This window comes from Pseudopipra pipra, chromosome Z (genome assembly GCF_036250125.1).
Source record: "Pseudopipra pipra isolate bDixPip1 chromosome Z, bDixPip1.hap1, whole genome shotgun sequence".
NCBI classification, from domain to species: Eukaryota; Metazoa; Chordata; class Aves; order Passeriformes; family Pipridae; genus Pseudopipra; species Pseudopipra pipra.
In genome coordinates, this window is record NC_087581.1 from 61,333,904 (window position 1) to 61,353,899 (window position 19,996).

The 19,996-nt window shown below is 37.5% G+C and overlaps 1 protein-coding gene across 1 annotated transcript in view; it reads left to right on the forward strand.

Moving 5' to 3' along the window:
* The window catches only part of SUSD1 (sushi domain containing 1), a 42,677-nt gene extending 23,215 nt beyond the window's left edge, over positions 1 to 19,462 (forward strand). Inside the window, exons 12-16 of the mRNA XM_064642571.1 lie at positions 8,861 to 8,954; positions 10,044 to 10,299; positions 14,566 to 14,605; positions 15,456 to 15,549; positions 18,352 to 19,462. Of these exons, the coding sequence (XP_064498641.1) occupies positions 8,861 to 8,954; positions 10,044 to 10,299; positions 14,566 to 14,605; positions 15,456 to 15,549; positions 18,352 to 18,490 (623 nt within the window). The 3' untranslated portion in view covers positions 18,491 to 19,462. The remainder of the gene's footprint in view (positions 1 to 8,860; positions 8,955 to 10,043; positions 10,300 to 14,565; positions 14,606 to 15,455; positions 15,550 to 18,351) is intronic.
* The last annotated feature ends 534 nt before the right edge of the window (positions 19,463 to 19,996 follow it).

Consider the following 19,996-nt stretch of genomic DNA (forward strand, 5'->3'; position numbering starts at 1 on the left):
GCATAGCCCCAGGAAAGGTCCTTGCATGAAATTTAGGTCATTTCCATTTTGAAAGAAGATTCCACTACACAAGCCTTTTTATATCTGGTAGTTACTTTTTTTCAGTAAGCAGTAAAAAGTAGTGTTGCTCTGTCATATTAGGAGTCTTTACCTAAAACGTGCCATGCAAACACTTATGCTTTTTTTCAACAGAAACCAAAAAGTAAAGGTATGTCTTTTTTCAGTCGAAATCGAGTGAAAATTAAAAAGCAAACAGCAATCATGCTGCAAAACCCACCAAATAATGAGAATTTAAATAAGATGTTAAATGTGTTGCTGTCTCATCTGAGATGAAAAAGACACATTTGAAGTTATTCTTCTGGCAGTGTACCTTTGACCTTTGGAATTGCATTGTCTATAAAAGCAACTTAATTTATATAAAAGCTATTTATAATTTTAGAGGTAGGTGTATAATTTTCTTCTTCATTTGTCTAGTTATTTTGTAGTCCTGTATGCAGTAAAACCAGATGGTACCATGAAAATGCAAGATATGTCTTAAGCGCAGAGGCTCTAAGGAAACAGAAATTTACAGAAGTATTTTACTGTTTATGGCCTCATTAGTTGTTTAAGGTTTCATATGCCATCCTTTAACAAGTGCATGTTTAGTTGGCCTGTTTCCACAGCTAGGGTTAAATCCAGGTGTTGTGCCTCCTTGACTTTCACACATCTCCTACATTTTGAGAGTTTGGGAAATCTTAACTGTGGTGTTTCAACTGGTATGAAGAGATATGTCCCAGACTGTCTCTTCTGATCATCTGGCAGATGATCATTGCCTTACAGACTAGATTTCCTGACAAGGATAGTAATCTCTGTAAACCTTTAGACTGTTGCAGAATACAGTAAGTATTATGTATGCTAGCAATAAGTTTGGGTGTTTTTTCAAAAAAATAAGATTTGTAAATGCGTGTTATGAAAGTTGCTTCTGTGTCCTGAATATATGTATATGTATACCTCATGAATGAGGATATATTATGTCCATAGTATTTCTAAATAAAAAAAAGCAAGAACTCAGGACTTAAAATCCCGCTTTTCTCCCTGGCAAGTAGCAACCTCTAAAAAAATAGTTCTGTACTGAACACAAAGTTGAGTTTGCTCATCTCATCGTGAATGGTAAATGCAGTCTATCAAATACTTCATGGATCGTTGAAATTGTGATCCGTTCGTATGTCCAGTAACAGGCATCTTGCACAGTCTTTTATGTTGCCCTTCTTACTTCAGAGAAACTCTCACCACCAGTCTACCTGAAGTAGGAAATTGAGTCAATTATGAAAAATAATTAGGCAGCGATTATATTGTAGTTGTGAAAAAGATGGTAGCAAGATTGTCTTTTAAGCAAGAAAGGATTTTGTGTCTGTTTCCAGAGAAGAAAAGGAGCATCTTGTGGGCATATGTGCAATTACACTACTTACACATGGCTCTGTTCATTTTCCTTTTGGAATGCCATTTATTAAGACATGCTCGGACAAGGCATTGTTCTTAATTTCGCTACCTGTTTTTGTATAATGTAAGATGATTGAACTTTTGCAACCACTTTTCCAGAGTTTGAAAAACAGAATAATAGAGAAAGTGCTAAGACTTTTTTGCTTTCACTTCTAATGTTCTAAATAGGAGTAATTTCTTCAGTTGAGCCACATTAAAATTCTACTGATGTTTGAATCTGTGAACTTTGCTTTGTGTAGATTTTTTATGAAGGATATGACCAAACTGTGGTCTTTGGAAAGTTCATGAACGCCTAAATATTTACAGAATCTGGCTGGTCTTTTTTTTGGTTTAGAGCAGACCACTATGACTTAAGAAATCATAAGACAGAAAAGATTTTTTTGTGCCTGAATTACCAATTGTATTTTCTTTCTGTAAAATAGTTCATATTAGATTGACTAACGGTTTCTCATTGCTCTTCCTCCTCTCAGTTTTCTGCTTAGAATCAAGGTGTATTTTGAGTTTGTTCAGTGCATACTATTTACACAATTTCTTGCATATTTGTATGTGTGCTTTTCAGTGGGTTTGAGTAGGCTTGACCTTGAGTCTATTCCTCAGATGGTTTTAGTACTTCCTGTGTTTCTCAGCTGATATTCTTTTTGCAGGCCACATACTCTTGCTTGTGTATCATCCCTCTCTATGAACACTTAAGTCAGAATGTAGACACACAAGCAGAGATCCTAGAAAGTGACTTGAATTAGACGAAGGTATTTCATCAGAAATGAAGTATAATCTTCTAGAGCTCTGCACTTTTGTGTTTGTATATGGAAAATACATTGCATTAGCAATCAGATTGTGATGTGATTTGTTCACCTGCCCACACACACATAAATATAGACTATTGTTCTGCTCTACTATATGATGGAAAAGACTTACACTTATTCTTTCATAAGGGAAATTCTTCAAGGTCTGGAAAAGGAGGGAAACCCCAAAACCTACTTTCCAGTGAGGAAGTGAAAGACAGTTGGAGCTGTGGTAATCTGACAGGTCTTACTGTGATAGCCCATCACGTCCTCCAGAGAGAAAATCTGGAGATCTGGAGAATCTGGAAGAATTAAAGTGTGCACCTTCAGAGCACAAGAATTGCAAAGAAGGGAGTTTCTGATTTATGTAATGGGGAAAGGGGAGTGATGAAAACCTGAGCGTGATTTCTTTTGTTTTTAAAGTAGGGAGGAGATGCCAGTCACGTAAACACTTTTATACATATGTATGCGCTTTGTATTTTTATGCACAGACTATTCAAATGCATGGTATTTAAGTTCATATGAACTCCACTTCTCTACCATTCTTCTGATCTCCTTCATAGCAAGAATTTTTCATACGTATCTGTGAAGTCATAATAATTCTGAACAGTTCTCTCATTCCGTTTACAAAGGAATTGATATCAGTGACACATGGCCTGTGCTTTAAAGCCAGTGCTTTACAAGTGGAATAAAACTCTGCCTTTTTAGTCTTTTCCATCTGTATGAACTGGGGCCTCTTTAGTAAAGGCCTGGTACATTACAAATTTATAGTGAAAATGAAATGAATGAAATGCAAAATGGAAACAAACCAATACAAGAATAGGCTTTGTGTGGGAGGAATATAGATTGTAAATCCTGTTCAGCTATGAATTTATACGAGAAAAGGTCATACATACACACTGTTAGTATTTCCATTTTAAGATACAATCACAGAATTATAGGACAGGTTGGGTTGGAAGGGACCTATAAAGGTCATTTACTCCAACCCCCTTACAGTCCGATCAGGTTTTTCAGAGCCCTGTCCAACCTAATCTTAAATGGTTCAAGGCATGGCACATTGACTACCCCTCTGGGACACCTCTTCCGGTATTTTACCACCCTCAGTGTAAAAAATTTCTCCCTTACTATCTAGTCTGAATCTACCCTCTAAAATTAAAACTATTACGCCTTGTGTTTTCAATACAGACCCTAAAAAGTCTGTCCCTGTCTTTCTAGGCAGCTGCCTCAAGTACTGAAAGGCCACAGTAAGGTCCATCTGGAGCCTTCTCTTCTCCAGACTGCGCAACCCCAGCTGTTTCAGCCTTTCTTCAGAGGAGAGGTGTTTGTCTCTCTGATCATTTTTGTGGCCCTTCTCTGAACCTCCTCCAACAGGTCCACTTCTTTCCTGTGCTGAGGAGCCCAGAACTGGATGCAGCAGTTCAGGTGGATTCTCACAAGAGCAGACTAGAAGGAAAAAATCCCCTTATCCTGTTGGCCCCACTTTGTTGGAGGTAGCACAGGACACAGTTGGCTTTCTGGACTGTGAGTGCAGGTCATGTTGAACTTCTCATCCACCAGCACTCCGAATTCCTTCTCCTCAGGGCTCCTCTCAGTCCGTCCTCCACCCAGCCTGTATCCCTGCCCAGGTGCAGCAACTTGCACTTGGTCTTGTTAAACTTCATGAGGTTCCTATGGGCCCATTTCTTGAGCTTGTCCAGGTCTCTCTGGATGGTATCCCATCTCTCAGGCATGTCAACTACTCCATCCAGCTTGGTGTCATTTAGCTGTATGTATTCCAGTAGTTTATTAAAGCTAAGCTGCTTAAAGTTACACTTTCTGTTTGGCTAGGCTGCTGATAGTGCTGCCTTGTGTTGTTTTAAACATTAAATGTGGAATAGAACAAGGCTAGTTAAAGCAGTTAAGAATAATAATACATCTATAAAACATACACCTCTCCTCTTTTGTGAGGAAGCAAGGAAACACTTTCTGTTTACACTTTGCCTCATTCTAAAATCTGATATTCACAGGAAGCTTTGAACTTTGTTGTTTCTCAGGACAGAGGAGCAGAGCTAGGTTTTGAATCCTCAGCAGGAAAGGAATAACTGGGCAATTGTTGCACTTCCCATGTCTCTAGATCTTACCAGCAAGCACATTTACCTTTGTGTCTAGCTTACTACCAGGTGTACCCCTTGCTGCTTGTCCCCCATTCTGCAACCACAGCCTGAACACCTCCCCCCGGGTCTGCAGAACTATTCCAGGAGGGAACACTCAAGTGTTTCCTACACTGTGTTTTCTATGTTAGATTTTTACTCCTAGAAATCGCAAGGGAAAGGTGCCACAGGAAGAACCAGAGCAGATGACAGCAGATGACGAGCCATAAGAAATGTTCAGGTAGAGGTGAGCCAGGAGATGTGGGACAGACTGGATCAGCTGCACACATGGCAGCAAAGGCAGATGACTGTAATGCAACCTGGAAGCGGTCTGTCCAAGTAGGGATGAGATGGAGGTGAATTTACCAACAGAGCACCTGGCCCAGGGGTGCTCTGCAGCCCGAAGCAGGGCCCCTTCAGGCCCTGGCTCTGACACAGAAACACCCGACGAGGCACAAGCTGGTTCCTTGTCTGTTTGTGGCTGTGAATTACACTGACTTGTGGGTGTGGGGGCAGGTCACTTGCTGATATGTTCAAGACTGAGAGGTACCAGCCAGGGTCCCCTAAACCACATCTCCTTGCTTTTGTCTTTCCTTCCTTGCCTAGGATCATTTTACTTCAGAGACATCCTGCCCCTTGCCAGTATTTTGCCCAAGAGAAAGGACTATTTGTGCAGCAGAGCTCAGGCTCTCCCAGTGCAGGAGACAAAATCACAGGAGGCCAAGCACACCACTGCAAGCAGAGCTGGCCTGGCTGGTGACACGTCACTGGGCACTAGTTCCTTTTTTACTGTCTGCCTCATTGAACTCATACCTTTCTGGTGATGTACAGGATGGTGTGACATTCAGTCACAGATCAGGAAAACAAAGGCCTCAGTCAGTAAAGGGAATCACATGAGTGGGATTTCCCAGAAATGACCAGTCCTTAAGGAAGATTTAAATGATCTTTTTCTGTAGATGTGGTCTTGATTTATTCATCCATGTTCTTTCCTTCCCTTCTTTAAATAATGTTTTTCTCTTAAGTCAAAAATCTCTTTTCACTCTCTATTTAAAAAATTATATTTAATATGTACATTAAACTTATTTACTCTTCAGACACTTATACAAATGATAAACAACTTTTTCTATTGTACCAATATCTCAGCCATATTTTTTTATTTTATTTTAATAACTGTGGTTTTGACTTCCTTGTTTTAAAATTCAGTAAAAACCTTTTGGATGTAAAGCCCTCAAATAACCATGAAAAAAATCACTTGTTTACAAGGAATTAGAGTCATGAAAATGGTCTTATTTCAGCAAAGGGTTGTTTTAGTTAAAACCTGGCTTTAAGAGGAGTCTTTGATTTGACTTCTCTGGACTGTCAGTTTCAGTGAAGAGTTGCCATGTGGTTTTGGACTTTGTGGTTCAATTCCATTATTATTTTTAAAGCTTTGTCAATACCGTAAAATGATGCAGGGAAGCTGTAAAGAGGGCTGTACTGGCACCAAGAAAAGGTCTTTCAACAAGTTATATTCAGTTTAACTGGCATTATGCATATCCATATATAATGTGGGATAGAAATGGATTTGTGCATTCATTTTTGATGTGACTGTATGGGCAACTTACAGCCTTTCTTGCCTGTATTACATATCCAAAGGTTAGTAGCACAGTGTTGTCCCAGAGTTACTGCTTCAGAGCTGTACAAAAGATCATGTGACAGGAAAGGCATTAAATGTTCCTGTTACCACTCCTGGAGAGTGTCCCGAAAGTTCACATATTCCTTTTATTGCAGTGGTTTGCTTGTGCAGTCCTCAGCAGTAAGCAGTATAGGCATTAACTAGGGCTTTAAACAAGAAGTAAACAGCTCATTTCTAGGAATAAAGAAAAAATTTAGCTCTTCTAATATGAAGTGGTGCTTTTTCTGAAAAGCATGATTACAGTATAACACCAAGCAGGCTTTTGGTCCAGGCCTGCGGTGTTTCTCTGTGCTGCTGCACTCGCAGGCAATTCCTGTCATATGCCTTCTTTCTTGTAGCTTGCCTTCAGGTTCAGAGGAAGAATTACCGGATGGATTCTTCTTATAGAAAATTAGCCTGTATATGGAATGTTCAAGTGTTATCAGCATAGCACTGCTATGACAAGGAAGTGCTTAGAGTGGGACTATCTCTGGATAAACTTGCATTTTTTGCTGTGTTCTTCTCTCGTTTCCTGGTGCTGCTACAGATATTTTAGTCTGTTTTGCTGGTGAAGAGTTAAAAAAAAACAACTTCAAGAAAGGCAAGGTGCTAACAGCACCTGAACAGACTGGAGGGTCTTGCTTTCTTCTCTCAGCCCACCTACTGCAAATCCTCACCTCTGTAGCGCTCCCCCCTTCCCTTACCCGCTCTAGGTGGTGTTAAGTCAGTATTTTTTCTGTATGGATTTTTAAACCTGTTATTATGATGACATGCCAGCAGACTTTTTTTTTTTAAATTTTATTTTTAAATGTTAAATTTTTGGAAAGGTTCTTTTTTTATTAAAAAAGTCATACTGGACAAATACTGCAGATGGAATAACTCCTTCAGAGTTTACTTTCTGGTCAGTGAAACAAAAATGAAATCTATTGCTTTCAATTATTATTATTATTATTATTACTCCTTTACATTGTTGCACGCTGTTCACTTTTCTTATTAAAACAGGCACTTTGTCTTCTGTATATGTAATAATTAGTATTTCTTAGTAGAAACTAAATATGGCAAAAGACTCCAACCTTTAAAAGCACTATGTGTTTTTCCAGATTTTGCTCTCTTTTACCCACTTGCTAGGGCTGTCAGTGCTGGATGACTGTTTATTTTCATGTTTGCATTTTCCTGTCAAATTATAGAAAATTTAAAAAGTAATTGTTGTGACCTTAGTCAGCATCTTTTTGTCCCATTTCCCCTTGTGCTGCTTATCTGGAAAAATGATGCAAAACTGCTGCATGCAATGCACATTCTATCTGGCATTAAATAAGAAATTCCCACGTTTTTCTTATTGGAAATTGAAAAATTCTTAAGAGAAATTAATAATAGTGTCTCCTGGTGATCCTGAATGCCAAAGGAAAGGAAGATACGAGAAATATACCAGATGAATCTACCCTGACATATATATCTTCCCGTCACTCTGTCTGTTGACAATGTCTGTGCTGAGGAACCACTGAAATTAACCGAGTATTTATGGCTCTTAAGTTATGTTTTCTTAAGTTTGCAATGGACAAAGGACAAAAAGATTGGCTGTCAAATGTCATTTGTTCATTTATTTTGTTCAGATAGAAATTCTCTCTGTACATATTGCAATATCTGCAGTTGCAGATGTATTGAAAAGACCTGACGCAAAGACCATTTCCTTAGTACTTCCTTTTAGCCTTGAAAGAACTCCTTTAATAACCTTTCTGCACCCCAGTACTACTGCTTTCAACATGATGTATGTTTCTAGCTCCCTATTTAGCAGTTATTTGCCCTCTTGACAGTTCTTTTAACAAACCTCATTTTCTCCTGCAAAATGAATGATTTTCTATACTTCAAACATATGTGCACCTATCTGTATTCCAGCTGTTTGAAAAATCCACGCATTTCAGAGAGATTTTGCCTGATGTAACTTTGGCAGATCTGCATTGCTTTTCTTTTGGTTCTCTCCATGACATCTTTCTAGCTCTAAAATCCTGGTTTTCTGTGCATAAGCACTGCATTTGTTACTCTTTAGTTAGATATCACATCAGCAGCCTGATATGCTGGTGTTCAGAAAGCCTAGCCATATCTGGAAATATCTGTACAAGTTCTTTCAGACTTCTGGGGTCAATAGTATCCATGCTTCACACTCTGTGCCCTTGGTTGTGCACACTGAAGCTGTTTTCCTCTTTGCTTTCAGGCTAGTAGTGGTAATTTCCATATCAGTGTGCAGCTGTCATCATTGCCATTGAAATTAGAGGGAGAAGTAGTTGTTCAGTGTTGGCCTTTATTCAAATTCCCACTGACACAGATTAGAGCTCTGTACCAATATTGAAATCCAGTTTAGGGGGCTGGATATTGGTAGCTGACTGTGAGGAAGTTACTAAGAAAGTTGCCTTCTAGCCAGTGCGTTCGGTGCTACTAAATTCTCCTTTTCATACCATTTTATTTCTTGCAGTGGGTTCTGTGCCCAGAGTTTCGTATTTTTCTTCTCCTTGGCCATTTCAGATAGTCTAATAAATAATGCTGCTTCTTCCAAGTCTACTGTCATTTTTGGGCACCTGTTTTCCCTAGATAGCAGCAGATATACTTCAGTGCAGGGTTCTGAGTTGGGGCTGCCAGGCCGTCATGCTTGTATTTGCTCTGTGTTTTACTTGACCAGTTTTAATTTGCCTGCAGGCTTTGTCTGTCAGGGGTTTAAGACTCAATGAACAAAGAACTTCTGGGGGAGAGAATAGCTGAGAACCCTGATGCCCAAAATATTTCTAAAACCTCTCTGAAGTACTGGTATTTGTTTACTTTTTTAGATCCCCCTTTCCCAGATGTAGAATTTGTTGCAGTAAAAGGTTCTGCACCTTTGCTTAGACTCCGGAAAGCAGAAGATCAGAATGGACCGATCAGGTTTGTCTGTGTGCTCTTCACCCTTTCAAAAAACATTCTGCAGATTTATATTACTAACAGATTGGAACTGTTTCTGAGGGCCGGATTATTTTTGTTAGCAATGGGAGAAAATTTATGCTGTAACTCATAATTTCTCCTCTCTTAGCAAAGTAGTATTTGCTTCAGACTCCTCTCTGTTTTCTGGAACAAAATCTGGTTCTGATAATTGTGAGTTTCCACAGATGGCTTTGTGGTTTTGTTCTGTTTTGTTTTTCTTTTCCCTTTATCCGCAGTGAGGTTGCAGTAAATCTTTATTGATGGCTCTAAACACACCTCTACTCATGTGATTTTCCTTTTCCAACAAACTCATGCAGCCAATTCCCTTTTTTTTCCCTAAGAGCCAGAGTAAATAGTGAATAACAATTTCAGAATTTATACATGTTCTGAAGTAGTGTTTTCATGTTAGTTTATTACAAGCAAAATATATTTCTAGAGAAAAAGGATTTACCCCTTACTAAGTGCTGTTGGTGATAGAAGGGAATGGTAATCATAATTCAATATTACAATGAATTAGAAGATATTTGAAAGTTAATAATGTTTCAGGAAATGTCTAGTTTTAAAACCCTAATAAATAGCCCTACTGTCATTGGATACCACAGACTAAACATTGTTTTGAGAGGTCTGAAGACAGATTTTATTTATTTTTTTACAAATGGTACCTGTCCTCTCAATAGAAAAAGTCTTGTTTCTGGGAACTTACAAATCATTTTCAGAGGGAAACTGTGTCTTATTTCATAGTGAACTTTGATGAGAAGAGGAGGGGGAGATAGCCTGAAATATCTCAGTTTGATGTTCTTCTGAACATAAATAAACATGTAACATTAATGTGCATGTCATGAGGAGCTCTAAGCTGTGTATTCAGTACTTTTGGTTCAAAATGCAGTGGAACACACACAGAAATATTTTAATATTAGAAGTGTTCATATTGGACGTTGATAATAAAGAACAGTTAAGGGGCTACAAATAGAAAAGACAATATGAATTAATGAATGTCTGATGCTTTGTTCATTGAAGTAGGGGCTAATATTTAATTTTTTTTTTTCACTCTAGTCTGTATCAAGTGATTGTGCTTCCTCTGGGTTTGCAAAGCACTTTTATTTGTGACTCCTTTGCTACTGCAACTTTCTTTAGTAACACCACTGATGTTAAAGGATATGTGGCAGCTGAATTTCAGGCGAAAGATGTTGCTGATAACATGTCAATTGCTCTTGGAGACAGACATTACTACGGGAAGTTTTATAATGCTCCTTTAAAGCTGGGAGAAGAGTACTGTGTTTTTTTGAGAATAATAAGTGAGTGGAATAAGGTAATGGATATTTTAAAACCTCTTCTTTACACCTGTTGAATGAAATGTTGCTGGGGAAAAAGAGGAAAATTTTAATATGTTAGATTTTTTATGATGCTCCAAGGATCTGTTAGTTGACTTAATTAGATTAAATCTGAAGCTCTTTAAATATCTCTTGTAATTCCTTACAGATATTTATGTCATTGTAATGTTGAAGCAACTCTGGATGTCAAAAGACAAACAGAAAATTAGTAAAAATGGAGGACCATCACTGCCCTCCATTGAGGGTGTCTTTATTGGGCCAGAATTTAGTGAAACAGATTAGTATGAGAATTTAAAAACTACTCCTTCACCCATGTTAATTTTTAATCCAGTGTTTTATAACAAAATATTCCAGTTCTCCAAATGATGTGGACAAACTCCAGCTCCACTGGGAAAGCCTTGTGGAAAAAAAGTATATTACTAGCATTAAGGTTTTTATAATTTTAAAGTAAATATGCATTTTCAATTAGAAACAAAAAGTTTCTAACATGTACACCTGATCTAGTTTTCTAGTTGTATCTATCTCAGGGGTCAGCAGTTTTTAATTCTTTTATAATATAACTTCCAACAGTAGGAAGTTCTTCTCACGTGGAGCAGGTGATAACTCTATGTGCAATACAGTTCCTGAATGTCAAATATAAAAACTGAACTAACCAATCCCTAATAAAGAAAAAAACCACCTAAACACTGCCTCACCTTGCTATCTGAAGAAAATTAAAATAGAGTTTTTAGGGCTTTGTTTATACAGCAAAAAACAAGGAAGCATGCAAAAACTGATCTGTGAGTCACTTATTTGGAAGCCTACACATGAATCTCAGTAAGTTAAGACAGCTTTTGTTAAGAAATATAATGGCCTCAGTCCAAACTGAGTGAAATAAAACAAGTGCATGTACTAAGATGTTTCTGGTATCTGCTGACCTGTGCAGCACATGTTTTGTATAGTATCTACTTTAACAATAGACTGAGAAGTTTTCTTATAGCACAGGTGAAGTGGTTTCTGATCATGATGTAAGTCTGTTTGTCATAAACTTTTAATTGATTGTGTGAGAGGAAAAAGTAGGGAAATGACAAAAGAAGGCATTTCAGTTCATAAATAAGTTAGCCCAAAATATCCTGGAATTTGGACAATGAACTGTATTTTTTAGAGAAATTTACTCTGTGGAGCAGAATTGTTTATCAGTCAAATGTATAAAAGTTTGGCCTCTATAAGCACTGCTAAATACATCCTTGAACTTAGTTCATTTATCCTTGGGTTTTATGCTTTGGTTTCCCTAGCTCTTTCCCTTCAGTATTTTCTGATAGTGGAATATTTTTCCTTTTGTTACTTGTGTGGAGGCCTTTCTTGCACAGAACAGAGCTGATTGCTTATACATCTCTGCCAACTTGTTTATTAAGTGGCTTCTAAGCTACATTATTCTTTTTCTTTCTTATAGATTATTTCCTGATCTTTAATTGCTAACATTTGCAGATGTATTTTCTAGGGTGCTGATTTAATGGATTATTATTGCTGTCATTTGTCAAAGTCACTCTTGCTTCCTTCCATTTAGAATGCACCAGCTCCTTAGTATACGTCTAGTATACAGTATGGCTTTTGTTAGTTGATGAAGTACATGAAGTTACATACAACACTTATGAATCGTTTTTAGGATCACAAATACTAAACAGCTTTGTTTCTCAGCTCTGCTTCTTTGAAATGGGACTTAGACCAATGTTTCAAAAGTACTGGCTTATCTTCAGTTCTCATGCCCTTGTATTCTGTGCAATTATTGGTATTAAAAGGTTAAAAAAATAAAAATTATGAACTGAGTTTTGAGAATTTCTGAAAATCTGATTACTTAACTAACTGGATTCAGGAGTTAATATTTAAAAGTTGCTTGTTTTTTTTTTTATTTGCTTGGCCCTCAATTATTAGTACCTGTGAAATCAGCATTTCTATAGTGTCTTTAATTTGTTAACACATTTCCATTTGAATACAGACAAACTAGAAATAGATGCTATAGACTTCTAACTAATGTTCTCATTATTGACTTTTATGTTCTGGCATGCTTCGGGGTCCCTCTGTCTCCAGAGCCCCTCATACTGAGAATGGTACAATTTGTGTCATCATGCTGCGCAATCATGACTTGATTTTAAACTTTATTGTCATTATTCATAATGTACCTGACATATTATCATGTTCATTTATCCATTGTTCAGATTTGGAGGTCTTGAGAAGGGTGTCTGCTGTGAGGTTTTTACTTTCCACTTATTTTTCAAAGTGGACTATTTAAAATGCGTATTTCGTTTATGCATTTCATGCAGGGTATCCAGATGTGTTAAAAGGCTGGTCAAATGATCCAAGGAGATCACTGGGGATACACATGGAAAGCAGTTAGGAAGTTAACCTTACTTAAGTGGAACAAATTGTCCAGTGTTGGAAAGGTCCGTCTCCAGGAGGGATGATCCTAATTAAATAGCTCAAATGCACCTGGTACCTATTTTAATCCCCTGTGATTACTTTATGAATTCCATGCTGTGCAGAAAGCCAAGGCTCACAGTGAAGGGCAAGAACTAAAAAAAAGCGTTTGGAATTTAAACTAATTTGAGAGTAGTGTCTTTAGCATAGCTTTTGTTCAGTGTCAGCATCAGCTTTTTTTGAATCAAACGGTTTGTGCATCCAACAGAAGTAAGAACACGACTGTGAAAGGTGAAGGTGACATAGTCTTTTCAAGAATAAAGCTGTGGGTTTGTTGTTTTTGGGGTTTTTTTAAGTTGGAATCAAAACAATCCCTACTGTGAGGAAAATCTGTTAAAATTAGCCTAATATGAATTATCTGAGGAAAGTGTATATGCATGACAGAATGCTTTTCCTCCAGAACTCTTTCAAGTCTGCAGCTGTGGAAGTGGTTTCTGTCTGCAGTTTAGCTACCTGTGTTCATCCAAGTTATAATATGGACTTTGAAATCGATGGATACTCAAGTATTTAGAGGAGTAATTTAACTTTTCAGTAAAGGTGCTAATTGTATCAGAGAAAAGGGATTTATAGTTTGATTTAGTATAAAGTGCAGAAATGTGAGCTTTTCTGCTGAGATTCATGGGACCTCTGTAACTTCCCTGATAGGCAGGAAGTAACTAATTTTCTGCACGCTAGAGGGTGTCATAAATGTAGCTATTTCAAAATGATGGCACTCATGCCAGTGCCTCCAAAATCTGACATTTGGTTGAGCTTTTAAACCCACCCCTTGTTCTTTATTCTTCCTCTTCTAAGAGGATCTTCTTTGTCAGTCTTTTGCCTTTTTAATTGACCAGAAAATTCCTTATAAAAAATGGGTTGAAGAATCACTGAGATTCCACAGTTCAGCATGCAGACACATGAGATAAAGAATGCAAATACACGAGATTAAACATACAAAAGTGTCTTCATCCTTTTACGCAAATACTTAAAAATGTAGCCTTCTATTTCTTAGAAATGTACTGTTATTCTGTACCTGAATAGACATTTTGCTACATGAAAAATATACGAATTGTGTATGCATTATGGGAAAGTCTGTGAAAATAATTTAGCAGGAAAGCGTGTGTGTAGAAGCACTACAAAAATAGACTTCACAGTACTTACACAATAGACAAGAACTTAGAACAGAACTTCTTTTGTATTTATGACTGTGAAGTGCTGGGGGAAAAAGCTTTAAATGGACCAAAGCTTACTGTAAAAAAACCAAAATTGTATAACAAGTCTGCAAAAGCAGACCCCTGGTTACATTTATTCAACTGGTGTGAACATGAACCATTAAAAGTATTCTATACAAATTGTTAGAAATTACCAAACAAGTTGTCTTAACTGAAGAAAATGCTGTATCCAGTATCTGTAAAGCACATCATTAGGTACTATATTTTAACATATATGTTCTGCATGGGGACAGAGTTAATACAGCATATTCAACCTTTGCATTTCATGAATTCTGAATCCCTATCGAAGAAACTTCTAAGATCCTTCCATGTTATTAACATGCCTTGGTTGTAGAAAGAAAGGAAGAGTAATGAGCTAAAAGACAACAGTGAGCCTTTCATCAAAATTCTATCTCTAATCTTATCTTTATAATTTATAATCTTTTAAGACAAGCTAGAGGTTGCTGTTAGGGGAATAACAAACTGTATTCCCAATAGTAGTAAAATACAGTATGTTGTGGATGGCTGATCTTTCAGAGAGTGTTAGTAATAATAAATGTCTCTCATGAGAAACAGCAATTTTTATGTTTTCACTTTCAGGTAAGAACACAGTCCTGTGCTGTTTGGGCGCAAATTAAAAGTAAGTCAATTTTTCCTTCAGTGAGGAAGTATAATTTGTCATAGCTTTGCTTGGCGACGTAAACTAATAATTGTTGTGGCTGTTTCTTCATTTGCTATTAATGATTATGAGGATTGAAAAGGTTAGAGACAGAAAATTTGCCTTCCTCTTCAATATTCCCTTCTAGTGGATTCAGCAATCCATTCTAAAATGGATTCTCTTATTTGTCCATGGTTTTCAATGTTGCTATTTCTGTACATCACATCCAAATCTTTACAGCAATTTTTGTGCACAAAGGATTTGAAGCAGAGAAAATGCAAATTTTAGAAGTCTATTTTAAGATAGATCTATATTGGCTTAAAGAGTAAAAAAAAAAAACACCAAACCAAACAACAACAACAAAACCACACACACAAAAACAAACCCCCCAAAAAAATCCCCAAACCCAAGCAACAGCAATAAAAAAAACCCACAAAGCAAAACCAACTAACCAACCAGCCAAAAACCCCACAACATTCTAGCTTTTGGAGGCCACTTTATTTATTTTGTAATGTTCAGGTAGTCCTCAGAGAATTAAGTCTTTTTATCATCTCAAAAAAATAAAAGATTCCATGCAAAAATTAAAAATATGGCTAATTTTTGTGCTTGTAAGGACAGTTTCTTAAATATATAGTGGCATAACTTTAAAAAAAAAAAAAACCAACAAAAAACAAAAAATAAATTTCTTAGCATGGTTTTATTGCAATTTACTTTTAATTATAAAATGTTTCCAATTAATGAGCGTACCTCAGAGGAGTTCGAAATCCGCTAACAGTCAAGTTTTGGTATTTTGTTTGTTTGTTTGTTTGAATGGCTTGATATTTTCTTTCAGGTTTGTCACCCCCTCCTCAGTACATGGTTGCTGTTGGATTAGGGTCAGTGGCTGCCATCTGCCTTATACTGTTCCTGTCATTCTCAGCGGCACGGTACGTATTGTTACTAACTCCAGTTCTGTGGTCCTCCTCTGCAACGCTCACGTGTTTTTCTTTTCAGATGGTTTTTCTTGCCAGCCTGCTTGGTTTAGGCATCTTGGGTTGTTAGAAACTGTTTTCAGGAGTAGTTTTGGTGGCCAATAATTTATTCCATTGCTTGAACTGATGTCGTCTGTATCTTTGCAATCACTGGCAAAACATCTGAAAATCATGGGGCTTGTCTTAATAAAGGAAAAATTCAAGACAGTGAGCAGCACCAGGACTGTAGTTCAGAAGTGTTTTGATTTAATAGGAACTAAATAAATGAAGTTTATATGTCACTGAAATGTTGATGTACTTTGCTTATGTACAAAACCAATTTTTAGTCCTCCCAGCTTTATTCAAAAGGCCTAAAAGGATTGTTTTTCAGGAACGATTGATCTTTAGCTAAAGGCCACGATAAAAGTGTGTTAGAAATTTTTAAGAAATTTATTTATGTTTCATGATCCTTTAAGCAGGGTTGGTAACTTTATAATGGTCTTTCTTTCATAGGTAAAACAAATATGCGAGTTATGTGATTGTGGATGTCTGTGTACATGTAAAATCTCTTAACTAAAAATACGTCTTTGTTGTCGTTTTAATATGCTTATCTCTAAGAATAGTCTTCTTACTTATGTCCCTTGAAAGGTCAGGAGCCTCCAGCTTGGGGGCTGTGAAGTACAGCATTGATTGGTTAAGCTGCTTATTTTGCATTTGGAAACAGAAGGAGTTAGTCTTATATAGGGCTGGAGAAAGTAGGATTATTCTGATTGTTTGTGGTTGTCTGAATTTAAAATCAGTTCTTGCAATCAGAGTTCCAAATTAAATGTTCTCTGGTGTCCTTCTTTTTCTTTAAGTACTTCCCTTGGAAGTATCATGCAGTGGTAAACTTGAGCTTGCAGTCTTGATTTTTTGGGGGGTTTTGAAAACAATGCGAGTCAGGTTTGATATTTGAGGAAGAAGGGGCTATAACTGTCTTGGTTTCTAAACTAGTCTTCCTGGCAGAGGGCTTATTGCAGGAGGAAGGTCTCCCCTAGCCTGTCACGATGTGAAAGGCTTCTCAGTTATTTCAGTTTCTCTGGTGAAAACATGACAGAGGGATATTAGTACCTTTAAAAACTATGTCATATCAACTAGGATCATAGTCATAGGATAGCAATTTAAGAACACAGACAGCATGGGAAAAATCATGGATGAGTATGGACCACTTGTGAGTGAGTGTAAAGAAGATAGACACATTTCAGTCGCCTTTTAGAAGGAGTGAGAGCAGATGAAATCCTTAGGGAGCTGGGTACATTGAGTACATTTGTCAGGGGTCAGGCTGTAGCACGTGTATTTTTGCGGAAGAGAATTTAACAATTCAACAAGTATCTTTTAGGTCCTTGATCCCATGTACAGAGAAATTCTTGAATCCATTCTCCTGTTCTAGGGAACATCATGCAGAGAGAGTCCTTGGCAGAAATTAAAACTGCCCCATCTCTGTAGGAGGCAGAGAAGAGAAAACCCAGATGTCAGTTGTGATAAGACTTCAGAGTGCTCACAAGAAGTATCTGTAATATTTATACATAACAGATGCTCTTTAGTTGTAATTAGACATCAGTTTAATACATTTCTGAGTAAGAATATGACTTGGGAAAAAAAAAAAGCATGTGAAGTCAGCCTTCTGCTCTGTTCAGTTTCAGAATCATGGTCCTGTTTTATGCACTGTACTCCAAGATAGATGTGGCCTAGTAGGAGAAAGAGAGAGAGGAATTTGACAGGAGAGACCTGAGACCTATTTGATCCAACTTCAAGCAGGGCAATCTAATGGCAGGATGCTTAGCCTGGCAGAGAAGATGCTGCCAAGAAGCATGATATACAAATACACAAAATGCCATTACAGAAAGGCCAACTTCCTCCTGTTCGTGGTGCCAGTGGTACATGTACCATCCATGGACAGTGTACCATCCATGGACATGGTACATGTACCATCCATGGACAGTGTTCTGAACTGTAGGAGGGGGAGGCATGGGAACACATTGCTGTGAATGCAGCTTCTGGGTGGTCTGCAAAGGCAGGTTAAACAAACTTGTCAGTAATGACACAGCTACAGCTGATCCTGCCATGGTGTCAGGTGAGTGGTCTCAGATTATTTCTTGGGGTCCCTGTAAGCCTCTGTCACAAAGAGCCACTATATTCAAGTGCTCACCAGCTTGCCACATGTCTGCAGCCTCAGGGATTATGTTACTGCAGTGGGTTAGATTGTGAATTCCCACCAGTGTGGTTGCTGACAGCAATTTCAACTGTTCCTCAGTGAGTAAAAGTCTGAGACTGGATTCACACAGTGAAGTCTGACTGATGTCCTTAGATGTTTATTTTTTCATTTAAAAAATATGTTAGTGTATAGTTATTGTTATTAAAGTGGCTAGTTACTCACACAACTTGCTCCATTCCTCTCAGTTCCTTGTTTTCTTTTATATGTGATACCTGTTCATATGCATAAGGACAGTGCCAGAACTTTAGAGTTCTGTGGATCTGCACTGGGCATGAGTGCTGTTGATGGCAGGGTTAACCTTGGTCAGGTGATCATCAGGTAACCTATGGGAATGCTTCCGACCTATCTCACACTGGCTGTAATGTTCAGAATTTATATCAGCACCATGGGTCCTCAAAAAACTTTAGAAACATTGTCATGTATCCCATCAATATGAGAGATACAAGTTCTTTGTCAAGTCCATGCTTGCATGTTGAATGATTTGTAAGTATTTTTTCTAACTGGAATTTTTTCTCTTTCTCCAGCTCTTATCTCCACAGCACAGCACATCCCCCACCTGCTGCTGTAGCCTGTGAGGCTGTACATTTATCTGCTACAATAGATGTGGCACAAGCAAGGATTACGTCATCTTTCCTGGAGACTGAAAATGTCTCTCTTCTCTGATGGGTTATGCCCTGAAGTCAGCATAGAGAAAATGTACTCTTATCACTGCCAGTGTCTGTCAAGTATGGACATATCTGCATGTCACATATGTACTATAGCGGTTGAAATGTATCTGTCATGGGAAGTCAGATGTTTGTTGTCTTCCCTTATTCCAGATGGTGTGGTGTGTAAAGGAGAACCTTCCCTCACAAACAGATTTGTGTCTGAGACGTTATCATGCATTATGTGTGTTGACCACAGGCTTTCAGCTATCCCAGCTGCATGAGCACCTAATAATGAGTGCTTGTATTGTACTTGATTACATGAATAATCCCCTGAACCAGTTGAGACTGTCTGAGGATTAACTGATACTTTAGATACCTTTGGACACATAAACTAACCCATTATGAAAGAAAATACAGCTCTGCCTTTATATGAGATAAAGTACCTGTTGTATTTCGAAGTGTAAGGGTAGAACAATTTTATCAGTCACTTACTAGTAGTGGTACATCAGTAACATGTACACTTGCTAGCCATGAAATTGTCACATTCAAATAGTGTCAGCAACAGATGTGTTTCAGATATATTGCAATCATTGCTCATAGAAATTAACGATAATTGCAAATAATATACCAATCTATAAAACTGCAGTTTGCCAAAAAGCTGAGTAGCTTTAATGGTATGTGAAACAAATTAAAGGAAGGACCTACCTGTGTTAAGTGCAGTTTGTTAATCTCTGTTCTATAATTACTGCTGAGTAAAGCCATTAAATTGTTTTTAAATGGGCTGGTGTGTAACATCTGGTTAGAATCAATAAAGTACAATTAACCAATTTCCTATGTCATACTCCCAGTTGCTATATTTTTTTCCTCCTGTAAGAAAGAATCAAGTGGCTTTTGTTACTTCCACTCCTGTTCAGAAGTCGCTTTGATATATTTTAGCAAAATAATTCTGTTAACTGATGAAATAAAGAAGCAAGAGTTTTGCTTTTTACTCAGTTTTGTGATTTTTTTCAAGTTATGTTTTGTGTTTTACCACTTCAAATATATGCTACCCATTTTTGGAACTGTAGGTTATTCAGATTCCTACTGGTTTTATAATTTTAGATGTCGTGCCTCTCTAGGCTTTGTAATCAATTTTTTGGTATTGAAAGTGTAATGGCAGATTTCATACTTAGTAGCAGAGATGAATGATAGCCAAAGAGAGTTTTCAATTGCAACATCTGACTGAGAGTGGTTTTTCAGATCTGGGCCCATTTCTGTTATGCAGTATTTCCACTGCTTATTAAATCTGCCCTTCAAGTTAGTTAGTACATGAGTAAGAACACCTTTATTTGGATTAGGGATTAAGAGTTGATGACATTTTCTGTTGCTAATTGAGAAAGGACGATTTAACTGTTTGTAGTAGACAACCATGTCTTAATTTTTCAGTTTTTCCTGTGGAATTCATTCACACAAATTCCACACCCAATTTCCTTGCTCAGTTGAATAGATTGCAGGGTTTGGTATAGCAGTACAAACTGCACGA